Source organism: Oratosquilla oratoria, chromosome 6 (genome assembly GCF_046742065.1).
Source record: "Oratosquilla oratoria isolate Oo_2021 chromosome 6, ASM4674206v1, whole genome shotgun sequence".
Taxonomy (NCBI): domain Eukaryota; kingdom Metazoa; phylum Arthropoda; class Malacostraca; order Stomatopoda; family Squillidae; genus Oratosquilla; species Oratosquilla oratoria.
In genome coordinates this window covers 81,658,440-81,670,939 of record NC_134782.1, presented here as the reverse complement: position 1 = coordinate 81,670,939, position 12,500 = coordinate 81,658,440, and the positions used below count along the sequence as shown (strand labels likewise).

Here is a 12,500-nt window from a genome sequence, read left to right as displayed (position 1 = left end):
AGTTTGTAATAAACTACGTGCCCCCAAAAACAGCCTTGTGGGAAGAGAGAGAACATAAAAGTATGTTAGAAGACACAAGAATAACACTCAACAAGATAATGGAAGATGGAGGAAGAATAGTTATGATGGGCGACTTTAATTGCAAAGAAATCTGCTGGGAAGAGATGACCGTAAAGGGTGGAGAAGACTCATGGGGAAATGTTCTACTTGAGATGATTATTGACCACAGAATGACACAATGAATGACACAATGAAAAAGAACCATCGAGACTAGACCTAATAATCACATCAGAACCTGAAATAGTGGAAAAGATAGAATACCAGGCACCAATAAGTAAAAGGGACCACATATTGATAGAACTAGAACTAAATGAAAAAAATATATATATATATACATGAAAAGAAATGAACAATATAGAAAAGGAAGATTGATGTATGATTTTTTTTTTCTATAGGATAAGAGAATTCTTTCAATATGATAAATGGGAAAGAATACACAAAGAAGATACAACAGTAGAAGAGAAATGGAATATTTTGACAAAAAATTATAAAAAAAAAGGAGTGGAAAAGTATATCCCAAGACAAAAACAAGAAAAAGAATATGTAAAGTGCTGGTACAACAAAAGTTGTAGAGTGTTAAAAGACAAAAGAGACAAAGCTTGGACCAAATGGAAAAATACAAAAGACCTGAAAAATGGAAAATATATACTTGTTATAGAAGTGAATATGTACAAGCGTGCAGAGATATAATACAAGAAAGAGATGGATGGGTTGATTGTGCATTTCTAGACCTAAAAAAAGCCTTTGACAAAGTACCACATAAGAAGTTGCTTAAGAAATTATAAACTGAAGGAGGAATACAGGGCAAACTGCTTAAATGGATGGAAGACTTTTTGCAAGAAAGAAAAATGAGAGTAGTGATAAGAGTCAAACACTCAAGATGGGATGACGTAATAAGCGGTGTTCTACAAGGAACAGTTCTGGCCCTAATAATGTTTGCTATATAATTAATGATATGGATGAAGAAATTGAAAGTTATATGAGCTTCTTTGCAGATGATGCAACACTATTGAAAAAAGTGAACACGGAAGAAGATTGTGAGTCACTACAGAGTGATCTAAATAAAGTATGGGAATGGAGTAGGAAGTGGGAGATGGAGTCCAACACTAAAAAGTGTAGTATAATGGAATTTGGAAAAAAGCAAAAACAGAATAACAGGATCATATAAATTGGGAGAGGAAGGAATAAAAAAAAGTAGAAAATGAGAAGGACCTGGGAGTCATTGTTATGAATATGTCATCTGAGAAACATATAAATAAGATTTTTTGAGAAATTTATAATATAATAAGAACAATTAAAGTGGCATTTACATACCTGGATGAAGAAATGGTGAAGAAAATTCTAATCACTCTGATAAGACCAAGATTGGATTATGCTGCAACGATGTGGTCACCAAGTACATAAAGATGTATAAAAAAAAAACTTGAAAGAATACAAAGAGCAATTACAAAATTGGCACCAACACTTTCAAAACTATCATACGAAGAGAGACTAGCAAGACTTGAGCTACAGACACTAGAGCAAAGAAGAGAGAGAGGAGATTTGATAGCTATTTACAGAATCATGAAAGGCATAGAAATTATTGATAGAGAGAATCTGATAAAAGGGATGATAGAAATACAAGAGTGGACGGAAAGAAAATCAAGAAAGATAGCTATAGAAGAGATGTGAAAAAGAACAGCTTTCTTGACAGAGTAATTGACAGATGGAACAAGTTAGATAAGAAAGTGGTGTGTGCAAAGACAATACATGAATTTAAAAATAGTTTAGATAAAATGAGATATGAAGACGGGATCTCACGAGCATAGCTCCCCTTCCCGTAAAATACAACTAGGTAAACAGAACTAGGTAAATACACACACACACACACACACACACACACACACACACACACACACACACACACACACACACACACACACACACACACACACACACACACACACACACACACACGGCCCGGTGGCGTATTGGTAAAGCACTGGCCTCACAAGCCGGAGAACCGGGGTTCGATTCCCCGGCCGGGCGGAGACAAGTTGGGTTTGTCTCCTTTCACGTGTAGCCCCTGTTCACCTAGCAGCGAGTAGGTACGGGACGTTAGTCAAGGAGTTGTGACCTTGCTGTCCCGGTGTGTGGAGTGTGAGTGGTCTCAGACCTACCCAGAGATCTGTTAATAATGAGCTCTGAGCTCACTGCCGTAGGGTGGTGTCTGGCTGCCTCGAAAGGAGGCTGCAGCAGATCCGAGGTGAATACACACACACACACACACACACACACACACACACACACACACACACACACACACACACACACACACACACACACACACATATATATATATATATATATTTATATATATATGTATATGTATATGGATATATATGTATGTTTATGTATATGTATATATATGTATATATATATATATATATATATATATATATGTGTGTGTGTGTGTGTGTGTGTGTGTGTGTGTGTGTGTGTGTGTGTGTGTGTGTGTGTGTGTGTGTTTATATATATGGATATATATGTATGTATATATATATATATATATATATATATATATATATATATACATATATTTATACATATGTATATATATATGTATTTATATATATACTGTATATACACACACATATATATATATATGTATATATATATATAATATATGTATATGTACATACAGCCAGTCCTCGCTTAACAACGATCTCGTTTAGCGACGAGTCGGAGTTACGACGGCTGCTTAAAAAAAAAAAAAAAAAAAAAAAAAAAAAAAAAAAAAAATTGTCAAAAATATTCTTTTACTGCATTCGAATCTTCGCGCCTACCGAAACACATGCGATCGCTACTCGTCAGTTGTAACCGTAACACGCTGCTAGCGTGTCTATACTTAAATTTGCTCCTCAAGTTTTTAGTGATTTCTAGTTAACAGTATACAACTTTATCCCTTCATGATGACTGGAAAACGAAAGAATACAAATTCTCCTACTGGATCCGGTCCTAAGAAGCAGAGGAAAGCCATCGACTTAGATATAAAAATGAAAGTCATTAACGAGCACGAGGGAGGTAAGAAAGTCCAAGCTATTGCTGACAGCCATGGCTTCTCACATTCAACTATCTCTACAATTCTCAAGAACAAAAGTAGTATCAAAGAAATGGCAAAATTATCGACAGGATACAGCGCATTGTTAACTAGGCAGCGAAAAGGATTGGTGCATGGGATGGAGAAAATGCTTTCGGTGTGGATTGATGACAATATCGAGAAAAATATCCCTGTGAGTCTTGGTTTGATTCAAAGTAAGGCGCTGAGCATCTTCAACACCCTTAAGACACGTGAGGGCGAAGGATACACTGAAACTTTCACAGCAAGCAAAGGATGGTTTCAACGATTTCGAACTCGATTCAGTTTGCATAATCGTGGAGTTTATGGTTAAGCTGCGAGTGCAGACGAAGAGGCAGGCAAATTAATTATTGAAGAGTTGGACAAGATAATCGAAGAAGGAGGCTATCTTCCGCTTTCACACGAGTGTTTCTGTGCACGCGTCGAACGGACGCACAGAAACGCATCCGCTATTTGTACACGCGTTTGCCACGCGTTCGCGTTTCACTGACCAAGTCCCTGCCGCTGGCCTGCGGTGAGCGCTCCAACCCGAACCTTCTTTCGAAGGATCCCATAGTGCAGGCCTCTTTTCTACTTCGGAAATCAACTCCTCAGTGTTGTGGTATGCCATCCTGCTACTCGTCTGAAAATGTTCTTCATTAATTAATATTAGTATGCTACGTGATGTATGCATGCATGTATATCAACTGTGCTCAAATATCTATGCATATTTCCTATAAATCATGACTGTTATATCATACTCAAATGAACTACACACCAGAACGGGATGTGTAACTTACATCACCCAGCTGGAAGAGATGACTGATATGGCAGCGGGACCTGCGTGCGCGCGTTCTAGAACGTTCGGGTGAAAGCTCTCATTGCCACTAGTAGCCAGCAAGGACGCGTGCGTCAGGAAAACCGGATGCGTTCTTCTTGGCACTGCGTTTGTGCTGCGTTGCACGTCCGCAAACAGCGTCGTGTGAAAGGTCCCATTGAACTCCATTGAAAGTTAAAACGCGGCGTACCCGAACGCGCGTACGGAAACGCTCGTGTGAAAGCGGCCTTGGCTGTATAATCTTACTGCATAGAAGCGACGCCCATTTAGTTCTTTCATTGCACTTGTAGGCACATAACGTGCCCATGTATATTAGACGTTAAACCTAATAAATGATTGATGTGGTCCCCTCGAGTATCCCTGCACCTACAACCACAGTAAGATAGACAGTAAGTAAACAAACATACAAAATGTGTCAATATACATTACCTGAATAAAATAACCTAGCATGTAGCACTTTGTCACTTTGCCTACTTCCGAATCTTTGTTTATATGCTCATACATGTATGTCTCTCAATGGGTCCTCGTTTAGCGACGAAATCGCTTAACGACGGGGTCTTCTGAACGATACTCCGTCGTTAAACGAGGACTGGTTGTATATATGTATATATATTTGTACATATATGTATGTGTATATATATATGTATATGTATAGATATGTTTATGTATATATATGTATTTACCTAGTTGTATTTACCTGCATGTTATTGTGGCAAAGTAGCATGCAGTTGATACTTTAGGGTTTATATGGGGCGCCCCTACGGACCAGAGCCGTACATCATTTTGTCTGTGATCGAGGAAAGCTCTGTTCATAGAGAAATGATGACACTTTTATATTACGAATGTCCCTCCGTTATGCTGTCCCCCAACCCCTTGTTACTGTCCTGTACCATTTCTCTGAATATTCATTTCCTTTTTTCGCCTACCCTGTGGTGGGGGAAGAGAATGCTACCACCAAGTCGTAAAAGGCGAAAAAAAAAAAAAAAAAAAAAAACCACCGGGGCGGGGATGGGATTAGGACTCCTGGTATCTGTAGCCCCAAAAGGGGACATTCCTAAAAAAAGTAAAGGCATAAGAGGGTCTGGGAGTTTTCCAACCAGTACCCTAAGGTTTGGGTATTTTAATGTGCGTGGATATGGTACAAATAGGAGTAAAAGGGAAGAAATAGGCAGTATGTTTGTGAGAAGAAAGATGGATGTGGTGGCTTTGAGCGAAACTAAAATGAAAGGGAAGGGCGAGTGTGAGTTTGGGAATGTAGCTGGGAGGTACTCAGGAGTGAAGAGTGGACGAGGGAGAGAAGAGGTGGCTATACTAATAAATGAAGAGATAGGTAAGCGTATAGTGGAGTGGAAAGATATTTCATCAAGGTTGATGTGGATGAAGGTGAAGCTGGGAAGAGAGATGTGGGTTTTTGTAAGTGCGTATGGACCTGGTAGTGAGAAGAGCGTAGAGGAAAGGGAGGCATTTTGGGTAGATATAAATGAGTGCATAGAGGGATTAGGATGAAATGTCAATGTAGTTGTATTGGGAGACCTTAATGCTAGGGTAGGAAATGAACCAATAGATGGAGTGATTGGGAAGTATGGAGTTCCAGGTAATAATCATAGTGGAGAATTGATGGTGGAGATGTGTCTGAAAAGAGTTGATGATAGCAAATACAGTGTTTAGGAAGAAAGTCCAGCATAAGTACAAATGGGAGAGGGTGGTGGATGGAAGGGTGGTAGATAGAGCGTTAATGGACTCTATAGTGGTGACCAGGAGTATGGTAGGAAGAGTTAAGGATGTACATGTCCTAAGGGGAGAGAGTGGGGGAATATCAGGTCATTTTCTAGTGGAAGGTAAAATGAGAGTAGAGAATAGGTGGAGAAAGAGGAAAAGGGCAGAAGGTAGGAGGTACTTAGAGTGAACTGCTTAAATGAGAGAAAAAAAAAAGGAGAATGAGTATAAGAAGAAGCTGAAAGAGGAGTGGGAGGGAGTAAAGGATAGGGTAGAACTAGGAGTGGAGGAGGAATGGGTATGGTTCAAGGAGGGCGTCATAAGGTGTGCAAAGATGGTGTGTGGAACAAGGAGGGCGTGAGGATATAGAAGGAAGGGTAGTTAGTGGTGGGATGAGGAAGCAAAGAAATGTGTAGAAGAGAAGAAGCAGGCATTCATAGATTGGCTACAAATTAGGACGAGGGAATCGTATGAGAGGTATAAAGTAAAGAGAAAGGAAGTTAAACATAAGATAAAGGAAGCAAAGAGGAGAGCAGATGTGAAATGGGGTAAGAGTATGACAGAAATTTTGAAAGTAATAAAAAGATGTTTTGGAAGGAATTTAAAGAGGAAGAGTAGGGGAATCAAGTAGAGAAGAAAAGGTAAAAGGTGCACATGGAGAGATGATAATGGAAGAGAAGGCAGTGAGAGGAAGGTGGGCAGAATATTTTAGGGAGTTGCTAAATATGAAGGAGGATAGGGAAGGAAAGGTAATAGCAGTGGGAAGCGCTAAGAAAATGAAACCGATGAATGAGGAAATTGTTCACATGGTCGGTGAAATGGCAAATGAACGTCAATATCTCTAAGTGTAGCGTGTTAAACGTAGGGTTACACAACCCCGAAAATAGATGCAGCTTAGATAACACGCTTTTAGAGAAAACTGAGTGCGAGAGAGACTTGGGAGTTCTAGTGAGTCCGAGCCTTCAAACCAGGAAACAGTGCATTAGCGCCAGGAATAAAGCTAACAGAGCATTAGGTTTCATTGCTAGGAGGGTAACGAATAGAAGTGCAGAGGTAATTATCAAACTCTATCTAGCGATAGTTAGACCCATCCTTGACTATGCGGTACAGTTTTGGTCTCCGTCCTACAGAACGGACATCAGTTCACTAGAATCAGTACAGAGAAGAATGACCAAAATGATACATGGTGTAGGAGGCCGGTAGATAGAGGTAGACGTTTAAGGTAAATCAGAGTAGATCGAGAGGTAGATGGAGAACGAATGCTAATCCAGGGTCAGTTGTTATGAAAACTTGTGAGGCAACGGCCGACGGCTGACAGGCGTCAAGGATAGCTGAGTCAGACTCGCGCCTTGTATATATTTAAAAGTGCTGAGTGTAGGTTGAATGCGGATTGTCGCCTCGTGTGTAATATTGTTTTGACTGTTGTAACTGTAAGCGGACATAATGCTTACATTGTGACATAGTTTAGAAGAGTATAACAGCCTCTCTAATTGGAGAAAAAGGTGGAGGAGGAGAAAAATCATTGGTGCAGAAAGGAAAGTCACGCCCTTAAGGTGTGGCACTTGTTTGAGAAGTAAAAGACTATTGGATGAATGAAAGAGTGATGTCAGAACGAAGGTGGCTTGACGTTATGTAGAGAGTTCCGTGTGGGATTCTCGAGGTGTACTGATTTAGACCAACAAGCATCAGAACGACTACACCTATTTTATTCACCCCTCAACAACTACTTTAGAACAAAGAGAATAGAAACGCTCTGAGAGGAGACTACGGGGGGGTGACACATGGACTCAGAAATTTGCCTTACGAAGAGAGGCTTAGGCATCTTAACTTACACTCTCTGGAAAGACGCAGAGTGCGGGGTGATCTAATAGAGGTGATGTAAACAAGGTCATCATATTAAAACAACAGACAGGACTCGCAGTAATGGTTATAAACTGGACAAATTTAGATTTAAAAAGGAAATAGGCAAGAATTGGTTTACTAACAGGGTGGTCGACGATTGTAATAAACTAAGTAACCATGTAGTAAGCGCTGAAACTATCAGTTGTTTTAAGAAACGATTAGACAACTTTATGGATGGAGATAGCAGGTGGTGATGGATACGGAGCTCCCTAGTGTAGGCCTTATGGTCTGTTGCAGTCTCCTTCATTCTTATGTTCTTATGTTCTTATAAGAGAGGAAAAGAGAAGGAGTTTGAATGTGTTTGAGATAAAGTGTCTGAGAAGTATGATAGGGGTTACTAGGCAAGATAGCGTAGGAAATGAGGAAGTGAGGAGAACAGGGGTGGAAAGGGAAGTGGGAGATAAGGTTGATGAAAGAGTATTGGGATGGTTTGGACACATGGAGGAAGTGAGTGAAGAAAGATTAGTAGGAGAGGTGTGGAAGGCGGAGGTGGAAGGAGTGAATATGAGGGGGCGTCCTAGGATGAGATGGATGGATGGGGTGAAAGTGGCATTACAAGAGAGAGGAATGTCTGTGGAGGAGGGACGGGAGAGGGCAGAAGATAGGGGTTAATGGAGAAGGGTTGTATGTGGATGATGCTGTGATGCATGAGGGGGAGTGGGTGGGGGATGGGAGGTGAGGAAGTATGTATTAGAAAAATATGACGCAGCCCGAAGGGATTTCTTCCCGTCTTCTCCTTTTCTGCATGAGGGGACGGAGAAGTGGGGTCGCCGAAATTATGAAGCGGCCTTGCTCTGAATGTGCTGTCATGCGACACTGCTTCTGACCCAGGGGAGTGGACAGGATGCAGGGATGACCCGTCATCCAGGAGGTGCCAAGATAAGAGGGAGGGAGGAGGGTGGAGGGGAGTGGAATATATAGGAAATGGAATGGGTGGGAGTGGTTTCTATGCCTTTTTCGTTTTGGCTACCCCCCTTTGGTTGTATGTATGTTCACTGTAAACCCACTATCGGAGAAATAATAACGGATGTAAAGAGAAATTGTATATTTCGACTACTATCTGTAGTCCTCTTCAGCAGAATGCTTACAGAAAGTTAAGATACAAGTTTATAACATACCAATCTCCAATGTATGTATGTATTTACCTAGTTGTATTTAAGGGAAGGAGAGCTATGTCCCGTGTCCATATCTCATTTTATCTCGACTGTTTTTAAATTCGTGTGTTGTTTTTTAACACACCACCTTCTCATCTAACTTGTTCCAAACGTCTATTGTCCTGTGGGGAAAGTTGTTCTTTTTCAGGTCTTTTCTATAATTGTGTATATGTATTTACCTAATTGTATTTTACGGGATGGGGAGCTATGCTCGTGGTGTCCCGTCTCCATATCTCGTTTTATCTAGACTGTTTTTAGATTTGTGTATCGTTTTTGCACACTCCATTTTCTCATTTAATTTGTTCCAAACGTCTATTATCCTGTGGGGAAAGCTGTTCTTTTTCAGGTCTCTTCTATAATTGTCTTTCTTAATTTTCTTTCCATGTCCTCTTGTATCTCTACTATCTCATTTTATTAGATCCTCTCTATCAATAATTTCCATGCCTTTCACGATTCTATAAATAGTTATCAAGTCTCCTCTCTGTCTTCTTTGCTCCAATGTCTGTAGCTCAAGTTTTCCCAGCCTCTCCTAATATGATAGTTCTGAGAGCATTGGTGCCAATTTCGTAATTGCTCTTTGTATACTTTCAAGTTTTGTTATACATTTTTTGTACTTGTTGACCACGTCGTCGCTGCATACTCCAATCTTGGTCTTATCAAAGTGACTAGTATTTTCTTCACCATATCTTCGTCCAGGTATGTAAATGCCACTTTGATTGTTCTTATTACGTTATAAGTTTCTCCGAAAATTTTGTTTACATGTTTCTCAAGGGCCATATCATTCATATAATGACTCCCAGGTCCTTCTCATTTTCCATTTTTTATTTCTTCCTCTCCCAGTTTATATGATCCCACTATTCTTTTATTGCTTCTTCCAACTTGCATTATACTACATTTCTTAATATTGAATTCCATCCCCCACTTCCTACTCCATTCCCATACTTTATTGAGATCACTCTGTAGCGACTCTCAATCTTCTTCAGTGTTCACTTTTTTCAACAGTTTTGCATCGTCCGCAAAGAAGCTCAAGTGATTTTCAATTCCTTTATCCATATCATTAATATATAAATATATAGCAAACCTTATTGGGGCCAAAACTGTTCCTTGTGGAACTCCACTAATCACTTCAATCCAATTAGAATGTTTGTCTCTTATCACCACTCTCATTTTTCTTTCATGCAAGAAGTCTTCCATCCATTTCAGTAGTTCGCCCTGTATTCCTTCTGCAGTTTCTAATTTCTTTAGCAATTTCTTATGTGGTACCTTATCAAAAGCTTTTTTCAGGTCTAGAAACGCACAATCAGCCCACACCTTTCTTTCTTGTATTATATCTATTAGTCATGAATAGAAACACATTAAGTTTGTGACACATGATCGTCCTTGTCTAAATCCAAATTGCCTTGGATTTAGTATATATTTTTTCTAAATACTTTACCCATCTAATTTTGATCATTCTTTCACAAATTTTAGTTACCCTACTTGTAAGAGAGACCAGTCTATAGTTAGTAGGGTCTTCCTTGTTTCCCCCTTTATATATTGGCATTATATTTGCTCTTTTCCAATCTTCTGGAACTTTTCCTTCTTTCAATGAACTGTTTATTAGACTATGTATTTTGTCTGTTAGTTCGTCCCTGCATTCTCTCAAAATCTAGTTAGCCATATCATCTGGACCATGCAATTTTCTAACATTGAGATTATTCAAGTGATTCATTATTTCATTCCTTGTTATTTCTATCTCTTACATAGGTCGGACTTTCCCCCTCCCACTCGACATCTCTAAGTTGTATCTTCTCTCTCGTAAACACTGATTTAAAATGCATGTTCATAATTTGTGCCATTTCTATTTCCTCTGTGTATCCAATTCCTCCTTGTCGTAGTTTCACTATTTCTTGTTTGTTTTTAATTTTTATTTCTTTTACAAATATACAATAGTTTTGGTTGATCTTTACATTTTTCTATGACATCCTTTTCCTATTTTCTCTTTTCTTTTCTGCGCACTTGTACATCTTGGTTTCTATAACCAGTATATATTTTCCATTTTTCGGGTCTTTTGTCTTTCCTCTATTTTATCCAAGCTTTATCCCTTTTGTCTTTTAACTCGATACCTATTTTGTTGCACTAATATTTTATTTTATTTTTTTCTATTTATTTATTTTTTGTCTTGGAACATACTTTACCACTCCTTCCTTATAAAATTGTTGTCAAAATTTTCCATTTCTCTTCCACTGTTTTTTCCTCCTTGTGTATCCTTTCATCAATTTTTTTTCCATACTTCAATGTTCCCTTTCTATATTGTTCGTTTTTTCTCATGTATTTTTCTTCATTTATTTCCATTTCAACTAATATGTGGTCACTTTTACTTAGTGGTGTCTTATATTCAATCTTGTCCACTATTTCAGGTTCTGATGTGATTATTAGGTCCAGTCTCGATGGTTCTTCCTCATTTCTATACCAAGTATTCTCTTGTATCCGTTGTCATTGTATGCATTATAATCATATCACGTAGTACATTTCCCTATAGGTCGTCCCCATCCTTCATTGTCATCTCTTCCCAGCAGGTTTCTTTACAATTAAAATCACCCATTATAACTATTCTTCCTCCATCTTCCATTATCTTATTTAGTGTTATCCTTGTATCTTCTAACATATCTTTGTGTTCTCTCTCTTCCCACGAAGCCGGTTTAGGAAGCACATAATTCACCACAAACTTCCTGCTCTTCTTGTCCCTGTCCTCTATTTCCATCATAATCATCTCTATTCTTTCCATATGTAACATTCCTCACATTTATATCCTTCTTAGTCAGGAACATAACTTCACCACCTTGTTTTACTTCTCCGTTTCTAATCCAACAATTATATGCACCATGTCCTACACTGTTGGGTGGTAATGGATCTTTCAATTTTGTCTCTACAATTCCCATAATATTCGGTTCTTTTTCCATTAGGTAATCATTCAGTTCATTCAAGCCTGTTATTAACCCATCTATATTTGTGAAAGACACTTTTCGTTTTCCTGCTTTCAGTTTCCCTTCCGTTTTTCTCTGCTATGAACCATTTCCTCACTTTCATATTCACTACTTTCCAATAGAATTTCTCTTAGTCTGATTCTGTTCTGTTCTCGTTTTTTTTTTCTTAGCTTCTAGTATTTTTTTTCTCCTCTCTTTCCTCTTTATTCATCTCTCTTTTTATCCATACCTGTTTATACCGATCACTTTTTGCTAGTTTTCCTGTTTTTGATAAGACATTCTCTGCTGTCGTGTGTGACCTGAATTTAACCTTAATTGGTGTGGACTGGTGTATACTGTATTTCCCTAGCCTATAAATTTCTTCAATTTCTTTCTCTATTTCTTGTTCACCTTCTTGAAATGTTGTTAATATCTTGTTTACTTTTTCTTTCTCATCCCTTACTCTTGTAGTCCTATTTGGATTATGCTTCTCTTCCATTCCTAATATAATCATACATTTGTTTTTATATGCTAAGTCTCTTACTATATTCTCCTTCTCTCTCATCACTTTAATAACTGTGTCCTGAGTGTGTTCCTTCATCTGTTGTTTCACTATATCTCTAAATTCAATTTTGTTATCCTCCTGGACTTTTTTCCAACCACTTACCTCTTTTGCTATGGACTCTTTATTCTCTTTGTTATTCCCCATTAATTCCTCAATCTTATCCTTTACCTTTCTTAACTGTATTTTTATTTCTTCTATTTCTTTATTTAGGTTTTGGTTCTCC

General features: G+C 38.5%; 2 protein-coding genes across 3 annotated transcripts in view; one reads left to right on the top strand and one right to left on the bottom strand.

Moving 5' to 3' along the window:
• Positions 1-12,500, bottom strand: part of LOC143026668 (uncharacterized) — a 148,025-nt gene that overhangs the window by 86,409 nt on the left and 49,116 nt on the right. The window lies entirely within an intron of this gene.
• LOC143026124 (putative CENPB DNA-binding domain-containing protein 1) lies at positions 3,012-3,491 on the top strand. Its single transcript, XM_076186127.1, has one exon. The coding sequence runs from the start codon at positions 3,012-3,014 to the stop codon at positions 3,489-3,491; it is 480 nt and encodes a 159-aa protein (XP_076042242.1).

Bases quoted from the DNA above. Each gene is read 5' to 3' on its own strand.
- LOC143026124 (XM_076186127.1), top strand. From the start codon at position 3,012: ATGACTGGAAAACGAAAGAATACAAATTCTCCTACTGGATCCGGTCCT.